This window comes from Carcharodon carcharias (genome assembly GCF_017639515.1).
Source record: "Carcharodon carcharias isolate sCarCar2 chromosome 27 unlocalized genomic scaffold, sCarCar2.pri SUPER_27_unloc_22, whole genome shotgun sequence".
Classification (NCBI taxonomy): domain Eukaryota; kingdom Metazoa; phylum Chordata; class Chondrichthyes; order Lamniformes; family Lamnidae; genus Carcharodon; species Carcharodon carcharias.
The window spans coordinates 4,642-26,548 of NW_024470638.1; the positions used below are offsets into that span (position 1 = coordinate 4,642).

A 21,907-nucleotide genomic window follows, 5' to 3' on the forward strand; every position below is an offset into this window, starting at 1 on the left:
TCTTCTCCTCCTTCACGTTTCATGTTATTATATCACGTTCTGGTGCGAATGACCTGTCTTATTTTGAAACTAACTGTTCATGTTAAACACAAAAACAAGTGCCCTCAGCTTAAAGTTCGTTTTCTGTTCCCGTAACAAAGCGAAGAATTCTCACAGAATGTGTCAATTCAGGTGATTTTTCAGGGCGTCGGCACAGGAAGATATTTCTTCTCACCCTCGCCCACACTAACAGTCGTTTATTTCCCCCAAGCCACTTTGTCCCCCTCTGTTACAGCTAACTTAACAGTGATTGTGATCTTATGTCGAGGAAGATATGACCTCTCCAGATGCATCACATACCACCTGGTGTCTATGGCGGTGACTGATCTCCTGGTCATTATCAGCACTACAGTATTGAACCGGATTCCTCGTATCTATTTCCCATTGATTTTCCTGTCCATCACGTCAGTATGCAGTTTTCGTTCTGTTGTAACCTATGCAGCTATTGACAGTTCCGCTTGGTTAACGGTGGCTTTCACCTTTGATAGATTTGTGGCCATTTGCTGCCATCAGTTAAAAATCAAATATTGCACTGAGAGGACAGCGGCCCGGGTCATAATGATTGTGTGCACCCTGAGTTGCATCAAAAATACTTTCCTGTATTTCACACATGAACCATTGACCATAATCAACAACGTACCTTGATTCTGCGGCATAATATCAACATTCTATACCTCACCTGGATGGGTTGCATTTTGCTGGATTCATTGTATTGTATTGCCTCCCTTTCCCTCTGATTTTACTGCTGAACGCTTTGACCGTCAATTGTATTCTATTAGCCAGTAGACCCCGAAAGAGGCTTCGGACCCCGAGCAATGGAGAGGACCAGAGTGACCCAGAGTGGGAAAACTGGCGCAAGTCCTTTGTTTTACTCTTCGCCATTTCATGCAGTTTCATCTTTTTTACATATATTGTTTTTTTTATAACAATCCTCTACTTCCAAGTTGTAAATGCCACTTATTTCTCAGGTTCAAATTACAGTGAGTCTACATTCATTCTCGATGAAAACGGATATATGCTTCAGCTCCTGAGTTGTTGCATAAACCCATTCATTTATGCAGGGCCTCAGAAAAAAAATCAGGGAGGAGATAAAGAATGGGGCGAAATATCCACTGCGTCTAATTCCTAAATTAGTCAAAAGACGAATATAGTTAGATCAAACATTAATTGAACATCGTAGTCCACCATATCTTCGTTGTATCTATGTCACACACGGGCTCCCCTCCCAGCTACATCTTTACTCTTTTTGTGATCCTTACCTACTTTGTGAGTGTGAGAATATTTAATAAACGCCGTGTCCATTCAGTGTTGTTGCCGGTTGTCAGCAAGTTTCCAGTTGTCTTGCCCATTAGACTCAGGCCTGATGCACTCCTATCAATCCCTATTGACCACTGGGCATCTCTACTTTAATGTGGGAGGCGTGGAGTTCTCCCTCGGACAGTCAGTGGATGCCAAAGTTTAGCTGTTTAATGATGTGACCTTCTGGGAACAGTTTGGATCTTAAGTGTCGGATATGCTTTGAAGTTTGAGCAACTAATTTCCTCATGCATCTGTTCTCTTTCACTAGGCTTTGCCGCCACAAGCATACCCCTGTGTCTATAAACATGGAACAGAGGATTTTTGTACGAAAAAGACAAATCACCATCCACTTAATCTGCTACTCTTTCCAACACCAACTAAATAAAATGAAAAGGGGCCCAAAATTAAACAAAAATAAATCGGGAAAAGATTGTATCAAATTAATCCATGTTATTAACTGCACTATCAAGTATATACTAATGGTGATAAAAGCAAAATACTGCAGATGTTGGAAATCTGAAACAAAAGCAAAAAATGCTGGAATAGCTCAGCAGGTCTGACAGCATCTGTGGAGAGAAAGACAGCGTTCACGTTTCAGTCCGTATGACTCTTGTTCAGAGCTCTGAAGAAGAGTCAAAAAGAAACGAAACGTTAACTGTGTCCTCTACACAGATTCTGTCTGACCTGCTGAATTTTTCTGCATTTTTTGTATATACTTCCAGTGCTTTCGCTTACACCATCCTGAGATTCTTATTATGCAGCTGTTAACTAATCATGGAAATGAATCTCTACCACTTCGTCTGCAACAGCCTGAGACATTAGGACAACAAGATGCCAGCGCTGGAGAGTTATTGGAACCATATAGCCAAAGTTCGCTGCTTCGTCCAGGCTAAGCTGTACTTATCACATATCATGTCTCAAATTACTCACACGCTCATACCCAAAACTGTTTTCTCTGAATGGGTCGTGTCTAATTTGCGTTTCCAGAATCAATATTAACTACTTATATTGTATTTCCACACAGCCTGCTCCGAATATAGAGGGCTCAGTGAAATATTGTTTAAGCAGATTCTTTTTGATTTTAACCCACTCAAGTTTTGTCCGTTTACTCCGGTTATTTTGTTAGGGGCGACCTACAATGTTTGACCTGAACTAGTCCCATTAGTATTTTAGAAACAACTTAATCTATGTCATTGCTCGACCTGCTCTTTTAAAGGAGGACAGCTTCAAGTAGCATTAGGTTTCCTCCAAGTCAAATAAATCCATCCCTTTAATTATTCTCCTCACTCTCTTCTGTGTTCATTCAGTAGCTGCAATCTGCTGTAACCTATAGAATTTTGCACATCAATCTAAAATTCATTGCATACATAACCCATAACCTGGCAGGATTATGTCAATATCTCTCTTCAATATTGAACTTTGAATGCGCCTCAATGCTTGATTCTTATAGTCATTGTTATGATACATTCAATTTGTCATCAATCAGAAAACATACAGCTCCCATTTTCCAGGCACACTAATTTATTTTCCCTTTGTGTTCCAAGTCTCTTAGATTTCTGCACTTCATGTGAAATAATTTGCCTTTCTCTGCAGTGAATTTCATCTGCCGCTGCTCTGTCCAGTATCTAAGTCATATCATCGTCCTTTACTTAATCCTGTTCAACATTACGATCAACCATCTTCATCAGCTTTACATTTTTCAGCTGAAAATATATATTTTTTATTCTCCTCTAGGCACCAAATTCGAGATTATTAACAGAGACATTAAACAACGCTGCCCAAATTAGATTGTTGTAAGACATACTGACAATACAGAAACCAATCTCTCCATTCATACACATGAATTTATAATATTGATTCCATCGACATTAATTAATGTATCACCTAACAGTGGCGTCAGCGCACCTGGATATACAGATCTCTATTCCTTCACTCTGGACATGCATTTTAGTGTTCGATCTGTTTTCGTTCGTTTCCATTTACTTAAGAAAGTTACTTGTTCTTATTATTTCATTGTTAATTTTTCTCCTGGCAACATAATATCCAAGGTTACTGTAGAAGGCAAACTGCATGAAATGCAATCATTGTCAACTATTGTATTGGCTGGTGGAAACACACATTCACTAATAATACTAGACAGTTATATGAATTACTGCAAATGATTGTCTACATTTATATTTAGTTATATACAGTTATATGAATGATTGTATAGTATTATTTTCTACACATTGAAATATAAAGTACACCAATTACTTACTTATATTTAACTTAACTAACGATATGCATGGACAGTGGAGGAGATAATGACAAAGCGAAAACGAAGAGTCTATTGGTGAAGTTTGTGGGAAAGGAATACCATTCAGATGACTAAGAGGAGCGCCATTGCTTTTTAAACTTAGCAGCTTTCATGGGTGATCTCCAGTTCTCCATTCCTCCGACAGTGTCACTGCTCAAACTGATTCTTTCTCCATTCTGTTTTGTTAATGTCAATGTTGCTGGGTTTATACTTGAAAACTACCTCCTCTTCAACGGAAGGCGGAGAATTTAGTGCTTTCAATCTGATGCTTTCACTTCCGCAGCCCAGGTTCAATTTCCAGACAGGGAAATCCTTTTCCTTCCCGCTGTGTGAACTGTCACAATGAACAGGAATTCCTTGCAGATGAATTTAGGCTGGGCAGAGTCTGTGGAGTGAGAAACAGAGTTAACCTTCCAGTTGGTTGATCTTTCAACAGAGCTGTAAAAGTCAGGGATGTTACAGGTGGAAAACAAGTCCAGAGGCATAGGGAGGTGAGTGAAAGCACAAAAGGGAAGGAATGTCATAGGCTACAGAGAGAAACTGACTAAAGTGTTGAGGGTGCAAAATGAGATTGGGAATGGGACAGATTTTTCTTCCTGTTGTTCAGACTGGGACAAAAGTCACTCCTGATTAACCAATGACAAAGAGCAGATCATGTGTTTTTGGTTGAAGGATAAACAGTGACTAGGCCACATGGCTGTAAGATGCTGTCTTCAACATACGTGAATCTGCAGATTTAGATAATGGTCTTTAACCAGGGATCTTATCACGTGTTAGGTAAAGAGGATAATCACTGCACTGCAGAAACAAGAGATAACCGCAAAGCTCAATAGGCCTCACTGAAATGTTAAGCGGTGACGTCATGCAGCAGCACTTTGGGTCTTTGTTTTGAAGAAATGGAATTCGGCTGTTCTCATTAGGAATGCTGGAGACAGACTGATCAACAATGTCATCATCAAATGGCACAGAACGATATGAGGTATTTTGGTCCAACGGATCTACGTCAGTTTTCTACAAAGAGATTTCTAGTAACCTGAATTTCTTTGTCTCTATCCATAACCCTGATTTTTTGTCCCCCTTTCAAGTCTTTGCCCAATTCCATTTGAAACCTCTGAGTTGAGAGAAACAATATTGAAAGAGGTGCAGGAGCTTCTGCAGTGTCAGCACAACGTGTGAAAATTAACAAAGTTTCCCTGATCAATTGACATGAAGAGTTGGATTCCAAATTTTTTTTACAGTTATTGAAATTTTTAAAATAGTTGATTTCAAATCGAATATTCGAAAAAAAGTTTATTCAGAACAATCTCCTCATTTTGCTCAGTCGATATATACAATCTAATTACCTTTTACCAACATTTCGTTGAATAAGCACACACAGTCACACAGGAAAAAGAAACACCATTTGAAACATCGAAATAATTGAATATTGAAATAAAAAAAATGTTACTACTAGAGATGCTTTCTGTGTGTTACAAAGTGAAGGATGGTCTGATTAACTGACAGATTTGGTTCGAGTTTCCCAATGACCGATTCCTGCTCCTTTGCTTCTGTTCAATTTTGGTGGCAACAGCAGTGAAGGAAACGAAGCCTAGTGGTACTTAATGAAGTAGCGTGGCCGAGCAGTCTAAGGCGCTGGATTTAGGCTCCAGTCTCTATGGTGGAATGTGCACGGTATCTTCCGGTGGTGAGAGTAGGGTTAGTGGGCACATGGGGCACAGAAAGAAAATAAATGAGATTGAATGTGCGCAGGGTATGTGAGAGGCAGCCATAGGATACAGCGAAAAGGGCAAGAAATGAGGTCGAACAGGTAAAGGGTTAATGCTATTTTATTTTTATAAATGCCCTCAGTTATTTAATTAATTTCCAAATAAGGTTAAGTGGATAATTCGCCGCGTTCTTTAACTCCTCTCTGAATTTACTCTGCGTCGCTGCATAAATACACGTGTTGGTGCAACAGCTAAAAAGTTGCAGCAAGTACCCGCTTTCTTGCAGAATGAACCTTGGGTCAGTGAAATCAGAGCCTGCGAAATAATTACCGCTTGAAAATCGCACATACAGTAAATTTATAACATAGGTCATCCATAACAGGATAAAAGTGCCTGAAATAGACAGCAGCAAAACGATGGACTTTCTCCTGCTCTCCATCTCTGGATCATTCCGATTCCCTCCATTGCTGTGGACCCGGAGTCTCTTGCGAGATCTGCTGGCTTCTAGAATGTGTCTCACTGTCAGAGCATTGAGCAAAAGAATCAGAACAAAAGGCACACAAGGGGGGAGAATACGATCTAGCCAGTCAAACGCTGCCCAACCAGGTGATGTGTAAAATAACAACTTCATGCTGCAAAACCATGGAACATCGTCTACTATGTACAATGGCTCATATATAAAATAACAGGGGACATTTTTAACACAGCTCAGAGAACAGACAGCCCCAATAACCACAGTGGCTGTTCTCTCTGTGCAAAGCTTTGCTTTGAGCTTTTGATAACAAATGGCCAAAAATCTATCAAAGGTAAAAGCGACTGTTAACCAAACTGAACTGTCTCTTGCTGCATAGGTTAGGACAGCACTAGCGCTGCAGCCTGGAGTGGTCGTCAGAAAACTAATCGGGAAATAAATACCACGGATCCGATTCAGTATGACGGCGGTGATGACCACGAGGAGATCTGTCACTGCCATGGACACCAAGTACCGAGTGATGCATCTGGAGAGACCACACCTTCCTCGGGACAGGATCACAATTGCCATTAAATTGGCTGTTTAAAAACAAAAAGAAAACAGGATAATTAATGATATATACAAGTATATCCCTTACTGGTTCATGGAAACAATCACTCTAATACATCTCCAGGAACACTGATGTCTTAAGCAAAGAATGATAAAATAAATAGGCCACTGGAATTCTTTATGGTAAAGCATGATACATAAGCATAGACTTGTACAGTGAATACATTTATGTAATAACTTATGTGATGCGACTGTACCTTAAAAATAGGTTATAATAATTAACTTCCTGGAACAAATTTTAAAAATGAAGCTTTAAATGTATATTCCTGAAATGATTATCATGGTATATCAATCCCCTTGCATAGAATATCAATACCTAAAAGAAAGTCTTGATCAATAAATATGATGCTAGAACACCTTACAGAGAACACTGATTCTTTAAACAAAGACTTGTTCAATAAATAAGTACATTTAGGCCGTAAGTAGAGCTGAGATCTTAAGGCAGTATTGTTGCAATACTTTAATAACTGACAAAGAGAATCATTGTCTGAAGTGCCGATTTATCGTAATAACCTTACTGAAATACATGACCAGCAATAACTATACCATGAAAAAGGCTTGCACAACAAATGTGTTGCTGAAATACTTTACCAAGAACATCAATATCGTAAACAAAGGCTTATGCAATGCATGACACACTATAATACCATACCTGGAACAGCAATAGCTGCAAAGACTGGATAGTAAATGGCAAATACAGAACCAGTTACTGGAGCATGCATTTCAGCAAAAGCTGATTGACAGAGGAAGCCACGTGCAGTCTGGGACAAATTCAAATGCTCCCATATTTATATCAAATGTTCACTCCAGTGGCAAAATTATATTACATCATCATTAGTGTTTGTTACAGTTCGCCAAACAAACACATTAATGCAGTTACTTTCATGCTTATTCATTGTTGTATGAAAGGATTTTAGACTGATTTATATGGCCATGCTTACAATCTGTTTTATGATGTTGGTACTGTTTCTTGAAGTAGATTATGAAGCAATGGTGGAACTGAGTCCCGGAGACTAAAGAAACACAAGTTTAAATTCTCCATTGCAGTTCAGTTAGGATATCTAACAATGGAGGCACTGAGGAAGTGGTATCACAATGATAATTTTATTGAGTGTGTGATCCAGAAGCTTAGATTAGAGTTCCAGAGACATGATTTCACAGCTCAACACGACAACTGGGTGAATGTTAATTCGATTAATTCAATAAAATTTCAGTAAGATTACAATGAAAGTTTAGATGCTTATTTAGAAAAGTATCTGACTGGATAACCTGCTACCCGAACCTGGTCTGGCCTACTTTAATCTCCAGCCCCACAACAACATCTGCCATCTAAAATGGATTATCAAGCCACTGTTTACTCGAACCTTTACAGAGCAGTCAAATAGGAATAACCCATATGGACGACACGGCATCAAGCTGGTCATGGGACATTACAAAAACACACCCTGTCCAGTCGGCCCTGTAAAGTGCTCCTCATTAGCACTTGGAGACTTGTGCCAAAATTGGGTTAGCGGTCCCACAGATTGCAAAGCCCTTACTGACTTAAGCGCTGTAGCTAATGTCCCCGGCTCCTCCACCACCATCCCTCGAAAACCTTGGCAGAGTCAGGATGTGTGGCACTGGGAGTCATCAGCTATGTGTGCAGCACCATGAAGTCTCATGAGACCGGATCAATACTGGACAAGAGTATTCCCTGTAGAATACCACATTGATTCAACTGATGAACCAGAACACGTTGAACAACACGTAGATAAAACACAGTAAGGGGTTGTCAATGTCTACCAACAAAACTGGCTCTGTATCACCAACACTAGTCGAGACCTGAAGGATATATCTGCTGAACGGGATCTGCAGCAGATGCTGTGAAAACCTGGAAGTGGAGAAAATTGACTTGAAGTCACCCTCACCAAATTACCTTCCCTGTTGCATCTGCCAACGGAAGAATTGACAGAAATGAACACCGCACGGTTGTTGTGGAGATGAAGTCCCATCTTCGCAGAGATCCGTTGACAAATAAATTCTCATCCATGAGGCTCCATCAGCCGCAGCTGAATTTCATTCAGCTACAATCTGTAAACTGGTAGCCCAGCAATCCCTCGATCAGGCCAAATAGGAGTGCAGGAGGGAAGTTCCACCAGCATCGCAATGGTGATGATGTGAAATCAGCCCGGCTGATCTGGTGGCTGCATCTGCTTGTGAAATATTGAAAACAGATGTTCTTTTCACAGCTTAAGGGTTGCATAAGATCTGAAGGTGGACACAAAATTGCCACAAGTTGTATAATATCGCAGAGCCTCATCCAAGCAACAGCGCAGCTGGAAAGTGACCGTATAAACTCTTCTTCCTTTGGGTACCATGTCTTCAGAGGGAATGGTGTCTATGTACGTCCATTTGATTGCTCCATGATTATTCTTGGCGCAGTGCTGCAGTGGTTTGTTGTTGCTGTCTGCACTATGGCTGACTGGCAAACTCTTTCACGCTGGAAAGCCACCATCAAACACATTGGAGTGATTTACAGCTTGCTAATAACCCTGTGTGGGGACGTTATGAATCAACCTCCCACAGCCCTCATTTCATAAAGTGGGACTTGAATTTGGAACTTCTGGCCCAGAAGTTGGAACATTACCACCGTGCCACAAAATCACCCACTATGATTTATCGTGCAGAAAAGAAAGGAAAGCAGAAGGAGAAAGAGCAGAACCCTCGGTTGAGAAAATCCCTTTAATTAGGCAATTGTTATCCTCTCTCCGCAAAGGCCTGTGACTCCAAGTCTGGTCTCTGAGATAGGCGAGGGCATACGAGCGATGAAGCGTGTACAGGAGAGATGTGGGGCCCTGGTGACTGTGGGCTTCGCATTACACAATCTGGCACAAAATGATTTGCTGATTCTTAGACTGACAGTCTGCAATGAAATTACTGGACAGAAGAAGATGTGGGACCAGGTCTAATCCTGGTCCATGCAGGGTGCTTTGGACAGGGATTGACCTTGGACATCACCGCAGCAAAGAGCGAGGTCTGTGATCACTACAGCTCTTGGAGATCCTCATCGACACCAACGGCCATCAGCATTAGAAAGAGCAGATTCTGCACGCTTTTCTGAGTTGAGACGTTTCCCTCTCTCTCTCTCTCCCTCTCTCTCTCTCCCTGCCCTTCTTTCTATTTCTCTCGCTTCAGAATGTTTTAGGATGAAATGCATCTTGTAGTTCACCTTAATCGCTTCCCACCTTAGCGGTGGGGAATCAAAATGGGTTTTTCCAGTTCTCCAAGGATTGTAATGGCTTTAGAGATCCACAGTCTTTCTGGGGTCATCGTTTTCACGTTTAGCTTACATGTTCCACTGTCAAACGACAGCTGAGCTTTCGGCTGCTTTTCCTGTAAGTGACGGCCTGCCAGTAGGAGGCGGTGCTCAGAGAGGAACACCAGCTTGAAGTCAGTGGATCTGACCATGCTCGCTCCGGGTACAAATAGGGAGTCAATCCTGGAACGGCCGAGCAACAGGGCCCTGACCAGTTGTATCTATCTGGCCCTTCATCTGCTGGGCTGCTGAAGACCTTGTGCAGCTTGGCGTCTTTTAATGTTTACACCAGGAGTCTGGATGTAGTCCAGTTTGTTGTCTGCCCTGTTGGATAGCCCAGCTCCATCGATGATGCAGTTGAGCTCAGTACCTGGAATGACCGGCCTGGATGGCGCCAGCAGCAGCGGGAGCTGGTAAGTGATGGTCAAGCAGAATCCTGGCTGATTTGCTGCTGTACATCCCGTGGATTGAATACATGGCAGCCATGTGTGCTCGAGCGGTGCAGGGAGTGAAGGTTAACATGATGGGTGTCCTGCTGATAAGGCGGGTTGCTTTGCTCTGGATTGTAACGAACCTCTTGAGTTTTGTTGGATGTGTACTCAATCAGGCAAGTGGAGAATATTCTATCTCACGCCCCACTTGTGCCTTGCAGATTGTGGCATGGATAAGGGGGTTTCAGAATGAATCCCTCACCCTAAATACATCGCCCCTAACATAAACTTCTACAGAGAGTATTTATGTGGCAGGTTCAGTTCAGTTTCTGGTGACTGGTGACCTCTCCCATCCCCCACACCCACCCACAATATTCTCTCTGGGAGATTCAGCGATTGAACTGCTGTTCATTGTCAATGGGGGGGTGGTTACAGACCCTTGCATTGAAGATTTTAATTGCCTGCTCTAAATTTCCTGAATATACTGTGCATACCTGGCCCACTCTAGGGTTGAATACCATCGTGTGAAACTGGACGTTGCCAATGAATAAAAGTCCTTTGAACTGGAGCAGCCCACACTGAAAGACATCCTGTAGAATTGGACCTGTCCTCACTGAGAGTAACCATTCTGAACCAGACATGTGCGCAGTCACCCTAACTATGATAACCTGGACAGCCTCACACTGTGCTGAACTGGGTCTGTACGCATTGAATACAACGGGGTTGAACCAGAGCAGTCCACACGGAATGTAACAGTGCACAAATGGCCCAGTCCACTCTGAGTAATAGTCACAGAGTTTGTCAGGTACAGACAGATTATCACCGCGTAGACCTGGACTATTCCACGTTAATTATAAACAGGCTCAACTGACTTTGTGCCCATCGGCCGTAGCCACACTGCACTGATCAATTTGCATGCAACCAGGACAAGTAAACATTTTCGGCACGCTGAAAGTAAACATGCACAATTGTGCCTGTGTAAAATATTTCTTACAAGGCTTCACCCGTCCACATTTATGTAATCCTGCAGAACGGGGCCTGTGCACAGTCAATGAAGCATGTCTGAACTGGGCCTGCGCATACTGAGTGCAACAGTTTGTAAATTGACATGACCACACTGAAAACAACTTTCCTGAACTGGACCTGCAAACTGAATGTCGCCCAGAATTTACCTGTCATCTGTATTGAGCTGCGCCATTTTACACAGGATAGAAACATGAGGAAATGGAGCGGTACACAATAACTATAACCGTGTTCAGCTGGACCTTGTCTTCGCTGAATTCCTTTTTATAAAGTTCAGCCATTCAACACTAAGCTCAAAATGCTGAACTCAATCTTGCCATAAAGCGTAAACATGCACGACTGCACCAATGCACATTTACTATTGTCGGCTTCACAGCTCTACATTGGGAAAAGCTGAATTGGACGAGTCCACACTGAAAATAACCGTGCAGAACTGTATCTGGGCATTCTGAGATGTCTGCTCTACGCTGGACGTTTGCACATGCGATCTGACCATCTGAACGGAATGAAACAGAACGTGATAGGAATACAGAGAGCCTCTGTGGAGAGAACCACGTTTCAGGGCCACAACATTGGTACCAGGTTTTAAAGCAAACATAGAGGCAAAAGACAGGTGTGTGCGTGGGTGCGTGTGAGTTTGTGTGTGCGGATGATTGTATGTGTGGGTGTGGCTGTGGATGCATGTGTGTGTTGAGGTGTGTGTGTGTGTGGGCGTGTTTCTCCGTGTGTCTGCAGGTGTGTGTGCGTGTGTAGGCGTGTGGGTGTGTGTATATATGTGTGCATGTGGGTTTGGGTGTGCGTGTGTATTTTTGTCTGGGTGGGAGTGACGGTGCATGGGTGTGGGTGTAGGTGTGGGTGTTTCGGTGAGTGTGTGCGTGTGCGGGGTGGGGGTGTGGGTGTGTGTGTGGGTGCGCGGATTTGGGTGTAGTTGTGGGTGTGGGCGTTTTTCTCTGTGTGTGTGTGGGTGTATGTGTGCGTGGGTTTGGATGTAGGTGTGGGTGTGGGTGTTTGTGTGTGTGTGTGTAAGGGTAGGTGTGGGTATGTGTGTATTTGGTGAGGGACTGAGGGGCGATGGTGACGAAAGTACAGGAGGGTAGGTGTGTGATAAACTGCGAGGCAGGAAAGAATTGTCACCAACAGCTGATGCCCAAAAGCATTGGAAAGGCTTAAAAAATACAAATTAGATATAGTGGTTATGATCCGCAATTTATGAATTTTACAATGAATCAAGACATCTGTAAAGTTTTTAAACGAAAGGTGAGATATTATTCTTCAAGCTTAGTTTGAGTTTAAATGGAACAGTACAGGAGGCCGAGTACAGAGAGAGCAAAGTTAGAGCAAAGTTAGAGAACGGAGTGAAAAGCGGCAAGCTCAGGGCCACACATGTGGATTGAATGGAGATGCTCCACAAAATGGCCACCAAATCTATGTTCTGCCTCCACGATGCAGAGCGGGCGGCAAAACGAACGCAGAACACACTATATTCATTGGGAAGAAGTGCAAGTAAATCACCTGAAAGTAATGGTTGCGGCCTTGGGTGGCGAGAAGGACGGATGGGCAAGGGAAGAGGTTACAATTCCTCTGCGGGCATGTGAAGGTGCTGTGGGAAAGGCAGTTCTGGGTTGGTTGCAAATAACTAAAGGTGGAGAGGAATAAATAATCCATTCTGAATGCTGAAAGCGAAGGGGGCAGTAAGATATGTTCGCTGGTGGTATCACACTGGTTGTGGTTAGAAATACAGAGGAAAATCCAATGATTGTGGAATTCAGTGCGAGTGAAGGTGACGAAATTAGAAACTCTGCCCTGGTTCTGGAAAGGGGAGATGGGCTGAGAGCAGAATTGTGAACAATGGAACGGACATGTCTCTGGAATCTTTCACACACGGTGAAGTGGAGATACCGACCTAAAGAGATATGAAGAGATAACGGTAGCACCAAACTGGTTGTTTGGAACTCCTGAACAGATGCAACAGAAATGGGGTGAAAATAAAACTGGGTGAACTGAATGGATTCATTGCGGAAAAAACGGGAAAATCAGAATTGTAGTCAGGATAGCCGATTGAGTTCATGGGTTTATAATCAATGTTGGTCGATAATTTATCCAAAGAAAAGGAACAAATTAAAGTCCAGGAAGGGAATGGAAAACCCAGAGTGGACCAAGCGATGACGTAGGGACGGTGGAATTTGGAGACAAATGTGATATATTTTCCGGTTCAGAATGTGAGCAGGAACCGGCACTGATACTGTCATCAATATGCCGGGGAAAGAGGTGAGGGTGGTGACCTGGGTAGGACTGAAACAAAGAATGTCCCACAGAGCACACAAATGGCAAAAATAGCCAAGACCAATTAGCAATCGCTAATATTTGAAAGAAGTGATTGGAGTTAAAGAAGTTGTTCAACATGAGAAGCCGTTCACCCAGGGGGAGGGATCGAGTGGTGGACAGCGACTGGTTGGGCCTTCATTCAATGAAGCGAGAGGAGAGCCCTCAGATGGTCCAGGTGGGTGATGGGGGTGCAGAGGGTTTGGCTGTTTATTGTGATGGACGTAACCATGCTGAATGGAACCTGTGTGCGCTGAAAGTAACTGGACTTGTAACCATTTAATACACATTTACCGAACTTGTTCTGTCCACCATATGTATGTTTCATCAGTTGAAGCGGATCTGTCCACACTGACAGTAACCATGCTGAACTAGACCTTTTGACACTGATAATGATCACCCGGGGCTGTATCTGGATAGGCCAGGACTGAGTGTAGCTTTAGTGGATGAGACTTGTCTACGCTGAATTTAACCACACTGTAGTGGACCTGATCTAGTCTGTATTCAACCTTTCTGGAGTGAACCGGACTGTTGTGAATGTAAGCCTGCTATCCTGAACCTGTGCACAGAGAATGTGACTATGCTGAACTAGACGACTTTATATTAAATTGGAACACCGAAACAGGACCTGTGCTGACCGCATGTAAACGTGTTGAACAATACTTCTTCACAATTAATACACCAACAGTTGCGCGACAATGATTATAAAGTCTCAGAGAGGTTCGCATCGACATTGCATGTGACGTGTGATCACATGGGCTGAATGTTGATCAGGATTAGAATATTCAGTTTAGTTATAACTTGTTCTGAGACCAATAAATTCAGCATAATCGGGTTGCAACTAATCATTCCTCGTGTAGACTGCTCACTTTCGCAGTTGAAACTGTCTGCTGTTTAATTTTTCATTATTTTTACAAGGAATGTAACTGGGACTATACTATACTGTCTGAGTTCTTCCCTGCGGACCTGGGTCTGTGCCCTTGAAAAACATTTAATTCCATCAAAACATAAACAATGCTTTTGCTTCAGTTAGTGTCATTAGTGTAAAAGATGAACTCATCTAATTGTTTCCCTGGAGCCTGATATCAAGGATAAATGTGACAATTTGTGAGTGCAGTGGAGAGCGCAACCGGAGTTTTTGATAGAAATGCACTCATCACCAAAAGGTCTGCTGTTTGCCATTTACTATCCCTTCCTTGCAGCTATCGGAGTTCCAGGTAAAGAATTCCGGTTAACTATTAGTTATGGAACTCATTGTTTAGCTCTGTCACTGTTATCATTTACAAATAATGCTTCTCCATCGGACCAATATCCTTTCTCCCATTTAAGCCAAATTATTCCAGTTTAATGGTTTGATTTCTCCCATTTTGTAGTGCCATTTTTCAACCCTTTACCGTCATAGTATCTATACATTATCCATATAATTTGTCCTCAATAACGGTATATAACTTTCACTTGACCAAGTAACATTTCATCCATTTAGGTTTATCCTTATTTACTGCAACCAAGTCAAGGTGTAAATTTAATTGTTTTGTTGCTTCTGCTGTCACTGTGGCTCCATTATCACACCGATATCACAGTGAAAATTTGGTTCTATTGTGGTTTGCCGCTGTCAAATCGCGTGAGTTATCACACTGTAAGTGTAGCTCTGTTGTTTTGTTGAAATGTTTACTGAATTATCACACTTTTACCCTGATGTGCATGTTGTTTCTTTTGCTGCAATATGAGTAATGGCCGTCTGTTACAATTGTGTTGATTGTGTTCTACATTTTAATTAGACGGCGCCTCAATATATTTGCATAGCCGGCTTTTGACACACCAGCCACTCCTACAGTGCTTAAGTACTAGAGTAGAGCTTGAACCACAGCCATCTGACTCAGGAGTGAGAATTCTGCTAAGTGAATCATGTTTTAAACATTGCCTGTATGTCTTTCTTTACTCGCAACCGTCAAGCTTTGTTACAATCTCTTCAATTAACTATCAATCAGCAGTCCCAGACTGTTCACTTTCCATGAAAACCAGCGTCCTTCCTTTAAATTAATAGCCGTTTCATGTATTGTGCACCCCAAGTGAAGCATTTTGCATTTCTCTGCATTGAATGTCATCTGCTGCCTTTCTGACAAATTTCCTTATTTTTAGTTTTTCTTGGATTTGCTAAGGGCATAGTCTTATCTTCTCTCATTTCTACACGTTGAATGAAAGCATAAATGTTTGCATTTCCTGTAACTGAGTCAGGAAGTAGTAAGATGAATGCCCAATGTAGAACTGAGCCCAGAATTAGCCCACAACTCAATACAGTGTTCTACGGAATGCTGCATTTTAGGAGGGATCTCTCTCTGAAGGAACAGGAAGGTCATCAACTGGAATTGCCAATTCTGGTCTCACTTCATATCTGCCTCCTGACTTCTGAGTATTTTCCACCATTTCTCTTATATATTTGCTTCTGTAAGTTGCTTAATCAATGACTTTTTTGTCTATAATACAGCAAATTTGGCAGTGATTGTCATCCTGGTCCGAGGAAGATGTGGGCTCTCCAGATGCATTACTTACTACTTGGTATCCATGGCAGTGACAGATCTCCTGGTCATCGTAACAGCTGTGATATTAAACAGGATTGCCCGTATTTATTTCCCATTCAGCTTCCTCTCCATCACTCCAGTCTGTAGTCTCAGTTTTGTGCTAATTTATGGAGTCAGAGATTGCTCTGTCTGGGTAACAGTCACTTTCACCTTCGATCGGTTTATGGCCATTTGTTGCCAGAAGCAGAAAATAAAATACTGCACAGAGAAAACGGCGGCGGCGGTGATAGGAACTGTTTGTGTTCTCTGCTGTTCTGTAAACACCCCCTGGTACTTTGTATATGAGCCTTCCTTTATCATTAACAATACACCTTGGTTTTGTAGTGCAAAATCCATATTTTACACATCGCCTATTTGGGCCGGATTTGATTGGATTCTCATCATTTTAAGCCCCTGCCTCCCTTTCATTCTGATTTTACTGCTCAACGCTCTGACCGTCAGGCAAATTCTAGCGGCCAATCGATCCCGCAGGAGACTCCGGACCCACAGCAATGCAGAGAATCAGAGTGACCCGGAGATGGAGAAGCGGAAAAAGTCCATCATTTTGCTCTTCTGTGTCTCGGGCAATTTCATCCTGTTATATTCCTTATTTTTTATAACTATCTTCTACGTCAGAATTGCGAAGGTAACATATTCCTCAGGTTCTGATTCCAGTAACTCAACATTTATTCTCGATGAAAGCGGAAATATGCTTCAGTTTTTGAGTTCCAGCATCAACCCGTTTATTTATGCTGGGACCCAGAGTAAATTCAGAGAAGCGTTAAAGAATGGGGTGAAATATCCCCTGACACTAATTGGCAAATTATTTCATTAATCAAACCATTAAAGTCCAACATGATTTGGATCTTATAATCAATACTTTTCTCTCTTTCTCCATTCATGCACTGCCTCCCCTCCCAGAACCATTGTTACATGCTTAGAGATACATAGACTCTATATGAGTTAAGAATATATAAGGAACGCTGCACAGTTCAGTTGCTCGTAAAATTTTACTTTTAAAATGTAATCAAGTCTGCAATTGACAGTAAGTGGAAAGTACCCTATATGTAGACTCTCTTTCTTGAAACTTACGCAGGTAATCACACTCCGATGTGAGTTCTGAGTAGTCAATTAGCTATCTTGTTGAATCTGGTAACTCTCACCCTAGTTCATTTGGTTATAAATACAGGGTTCCTTAGTGTAGCATTGGGAAACGGAGTGCAGCTGTAGAAGTTGAGTGAAAACCTGAGAGCTTGCTGAGTGGGGTAATTCATTGAAGGAAGGGAAGTGGAGGGGTTCGGTTCCTTTTGTTTTATACCTGTCAGACGATGTAGAAACTCGTTCTCACCCTGTTGCAGGGAAAGGAGCCAGCTATTTTTTGAATATATGTTAAATGGTTAAAGTAAATTCTATTCCTGAAGTTTAAAATAGAATACCAATTGGTGATAAACTTAATAACAATTTTTTTTAAAGTTTGAATGAAATAATTCGTTAATTAATTTATACACATTATGGATGGCAGAGCAAGTGATGTTTCAAGGCTGCAGCGTGTGGAAACTCCTGCATTAGAACTTTGGCTCAGGCTAATTGTGCTGGTGGCTGAATTGCAGATGCTGTGAAGCATCGGGCAGGGGTGAATTTACCTGGCTGCCTTCACATTACGAAGGATAGTGTCTATTGATTTAGGGTCTATTGATTTAGTCAGTGATCAGGGACAGGAGAGAGTGTTTCAGAGTGAGGAGGAAAGAGAAGCTAGGAGGAAGAAGTGCAGGAGAATCAGCCTCTGTAATTACCCAAGAGGTTTGAGGTTCTCTCATCTTGTTTGGATGAGAGGAGAGTGGATGAAAAAACTGACCATAGCGCCTTGGTGCAGGAAGCCATTCAAGTTGCTAGAGAATAAAATAATGTAGTGGTAGTAGGGAACAGTATAGTGAGGGCAATTGACACAGTTCTCTGCAGAAAAGAGTGAGAGTCCAGACGACTGGTGCCAGTGTTTGGCACATCGGCTCAGGACTGGAGATGAACTAGCAGTGGAAGAGGCGTGGGCGCTGGGGGCAAATCCAGTTGACGTGCTCCATGTAGGTACCGACGACGTAGGTAGAAGTAGGAACAAAATTCTGCATTGAGAGTCTGAGGATCTAGGCAGTAAATTAAAAAGCAGCAGCTCAAAGGTCTTAATCTCTGGATTATCCATCAAGGCTGGATGTTGCAAAGATAATAATAATACAAAACCAAAGGCTTTGCATCTACGTAACATTCGTAACAAGGTAACTGATTCATCATGCATATTGAAGTAAATGCATACTATCTGATTGCTATTACAGGTGCGTGGCTGCAGGATGACAAGAATTGGGTCCTGAATATTGACGTGCTCATGGCATTCAAGAAGAGTGAGAAGTTAGGAAATGGTGGAGGGGTTGCACTGATGATCAAGGATAGCATTGGCGCAATTGTTAGTGATTACCTTGGTTCAGGAGATCAGGATGTGGAATCGGATTGCGTGGAGATGAGGAATAGTAGCAGAAGAAGTCACTAGTGGGAGTGGTCTACAATCTTATAACAGTGACCACAATTTAAGACAAAATATACAAGAAGAAATATTGTGTGCTTGTGATAAGGGGACAACAATAATCATGGTGAGTTTAAATACATATAAATTGGAAAAATCTGCCTGGCAGTAGTAGCTTGGATGAAGAGTTCATAGAATGCTTCTAAGGCAGTTTGTTAAAGATGCACGTTCTGAAACCGACCAGAGAGCAATTGCATTAGATTGGGGTACAAGAAAAATACTGCAGAAGCTGGAAATCTGAAATAAATACAGAAAATGCTGGAAAAGCTCAGCAGGCCTGGCAGCATCTGTAGAGAGAGCAAGAGTGTTAAAGTTTTCAGTTTGTATGACTCTTCTCTGACTCTGCAGAGGAGTCATTCGTATTCGAAACTTTAACTCTTTAGGACAGAGATGAGCAGCATTTCTTTCGCTCAGATGGTGGTACAACTTTGGAACTCTGGATCAGAAGGCGATGGAGATAGGGTCATTGATCTTTTTTTAAGTAGGAGGTAGATAGTTTTTTTTTAGGCAAGAGAATCAAAGATTATCGGGGGTAGATTGGAATCTTGAATTCGAAACACAAACAGATCAGCCATGACCTTATTGATTGGCGGAGCTGTCTCGAGGGTCTGAATGCCTTCTCTTGCTCTTATTTGATACGTTGGCCCGTGGAGAAGGAGAGTCCGAATTGTAATCTGCTATGGGGTTAACCATTTAATAACGTAATACCAATATCCTTCTTGGGTACTATTTAGCCCTTGAGGGTAGAATATACTTTGAAATGGAAATAAATATGGTCTTCACGCTTTGTTTCCTGTTCACGAGGCGTCATCCCACAGCCACTTTACTGTTTCCAAATACATGAAACAGGACTAGATAGTGGAGAAAAAATAAAACATTCGTTCAACTTTTATTCATTCAATTGGCCAATTATGAGGAAATCCCTAGTGTCATCAAACGTTATCGAACGAATCCAAGAAAAGTATCTCTTCTTTGAAAGGTTACAAATAATAAACAATCAAAACATAAAAAAAGTTATCAGGTGTAACGGTAATATTATCTTCACTGTCGGCTACGCTCTTAATTGCTTTTTTATTTTGCAACCCTCATAACCGTGTAATGCAAGATCGATTAAACTGCTGACTCGTCATAACAGTCTCCATCAATCATTTTACCCAGGTGCGAGGCAGGGCAATTATCCCGAGCTCAAGACGTGTAGGAACCAGGGGCGCGAAAGTAATCGGAAGGGTCCATTGGAGGCCGAGCATTGCTTTTACTTGGGCGCGATGAACAGCCAGCTTTTTCCTGTGTGGCCAGTCCAGCGTTATATGTATTGAAAGCGGAAAGCTGGCGTTCCATCTCCCTGCTCTGGGAGGCTTTGAATTGGTGTTTTCCTTTCGGCACACAGTGATGCCAGCATTTTATACTTGGACACGAGTGTCCAGTTTAGGTATATCTCTGTCTCTCTGAAATCTATAGGTGCGGAGATATAGATTGGCCCCATAATGTGTGTGATGCCTGAATTGCAGGTTATGCAACTTTGTATAGTTTCTGCTTTTGCAAAGTGGCAAAACCTGGACTATTTTTGGAGCATCTGTGATGACTTTAGGAATTTCTCAGCGTGTTTTGTAGCAAACTCATAGGCCGTGCGGTGAGCTTAGTGACTTGTCCACAAAGGCTGCAACAGATTTGGAGCTGAGGTTCCAGTGTATCTGGGTCTTCAGAACGGAAAGTAGGATGGAGAAGGAACTTCGGAGAAGGGGGTTTTGTGTCCAGACCGTTAGAAAATTGGAGACAGACTGCTGAGTGACCCTTTACAATGTAAGAACATCAGTCGCTATCTTAATCAATGAAGCCAATATCTTGGTATGCAAACAGCACTCCCCTATCTTCTGCTCCATTCCAGTTACGACTCAACTGTGAACACTGGAGCAGGACTACATCAGAACATAAGAATTAAGAGCAGGATTCAGCAATTTAGCAACTTGAGCCTGCCCCACCAGACGATACAATCATGGCTGATCTCATTTTGGCCTCAACTCCAATTTCCCGCCCTCTCCCCATAAGCCTTCAAAATGTTACTAATTTAAATTTGTCTATCTCCTACTTAAATTTATTCAGCGTCCTGGCATCCACTGCATTCTGACGTAGTGTATTCTACAGATTCACGGCCCTTTGAGATAAATAATTCCACTTCATCGCTGATTTAAATCTACCAATTCTGGTGGAACACAGAGAGCAGAAAAGTGAATGGAACTTCAATGCCCATCAGCAAGAATGGCTTAATACCAATACTGACTGCTCTGGCCAAGTCATGAAGGAGATATCTACCAGACCGGTCCCCCGGAAGGTGTTCAGAGAACACAAGGGGAAAACTTACTTGAGATGGAGCTCATTACTCTACCTGGCACAGATCCATCTCCCATGTCAGTATTGGTGGTAGTGTCCACAGCACTTTCCTTTTGGATACAAAGACCCATCTTCAGACTGATGACACCACCCATCACGTTGTGTGGCTTAATCATCGTCTGTGATGAACTCAGAGCTATTAAGGACAATTGGCAATAGTTAAAATCGCTTGCAATAACCTCAGTGTCCAAAATTCATTGGTCTCCTCTTGCAGGAGACAATTTTAACCAAACATGTGCTTTACTTTATGGCTGTAAAATGTCTTAAAGTCCTTATCAGACACGTGAAACCAAGAAAAAAGGCTCATAAAATAAAACTGGCGGTAGAGTCTTCAGAATCTGGTTCTTGATGTCGGCCTGTTTAGAATGGTAGGAACAGTATTTTAAAATTCAACACGCTACACCTACTGGATCTGCACGAACGAAGATGACGAGGTTGAAATAATGATTCTACTTTCATGTATCATTTAAAGTGCTATTTAGTCATCTGCTGAACCTGCAATTTTTCCTCAAGTACTGCCCTTGCATTACACCAGCGGATACAGCTCAGAAGTGTTTCAGTAGCTCTAAAGCGTTTTTGGGGCATCCTGAAGCATTGAACAGCGCTTTATAAACGCAAGTGTTTCTTTCTGTGAAAGAACAGAAAGTTGAAATTGTGAAACTTTGCTATAGTTATCAATCACTTGGAGTTGACGTGTGTGTGTGTACAAGTTTTGGTCTGCGCGGTGCGTGTGTTTATGTGTGGGTGTGCGTGTTTGAGTGCATAGGTGTTGTGTGTGCATGTGTGTCTTTGAGTGTACGTGCATTTCTGTATGTGTTTTGTGTCCTTATGTGTGTGTGTTGGGGGGTCGTAACGTGTCACGTGTGTTTGTGCATGTGCGCTTGTGTAGACGTGTGTATG

General features: G+C 42.1%; 1 protein-coding gene across 1 annotated transcript; it reads left to right on the top strand.

Annotated features, from left to right (window-relative positions):
• Positions 1-10,104: 10,104 nt before the first annotated feature.
• Positions 10,105-16,885, top strand: LOC121273909 (probable G-protein coupled receptor 139). Its single transcript, XM_041181039.1, has 2 exons — positions 10,105-10,129; positions 15,978-16,885. Exons 1-2 carry the CDS (start codon positions 10,105-10,107, stop codon positions 16,883-16,885), a joined length of 933 nt encoding a protein of 310 aa, XP_041036973.1.
• Positions 16,886-21,907: the final 5,022 nt, after the last annotated feature.

Coding starts and splice junctions, on each gene's coding strand:
- LOC121273909 (XM_041181039.1), top strand. CDS start 10,105: ATGGCGCCAGCAGCAGCGGGAGCTG. Junction 10,130..15,977: donor GCCAGCAGCAGCGGGAGCTG/GTAAGTGATGGT, acceptor TCTATAATACAG/CAAATTTGGCAGTGATTGTC.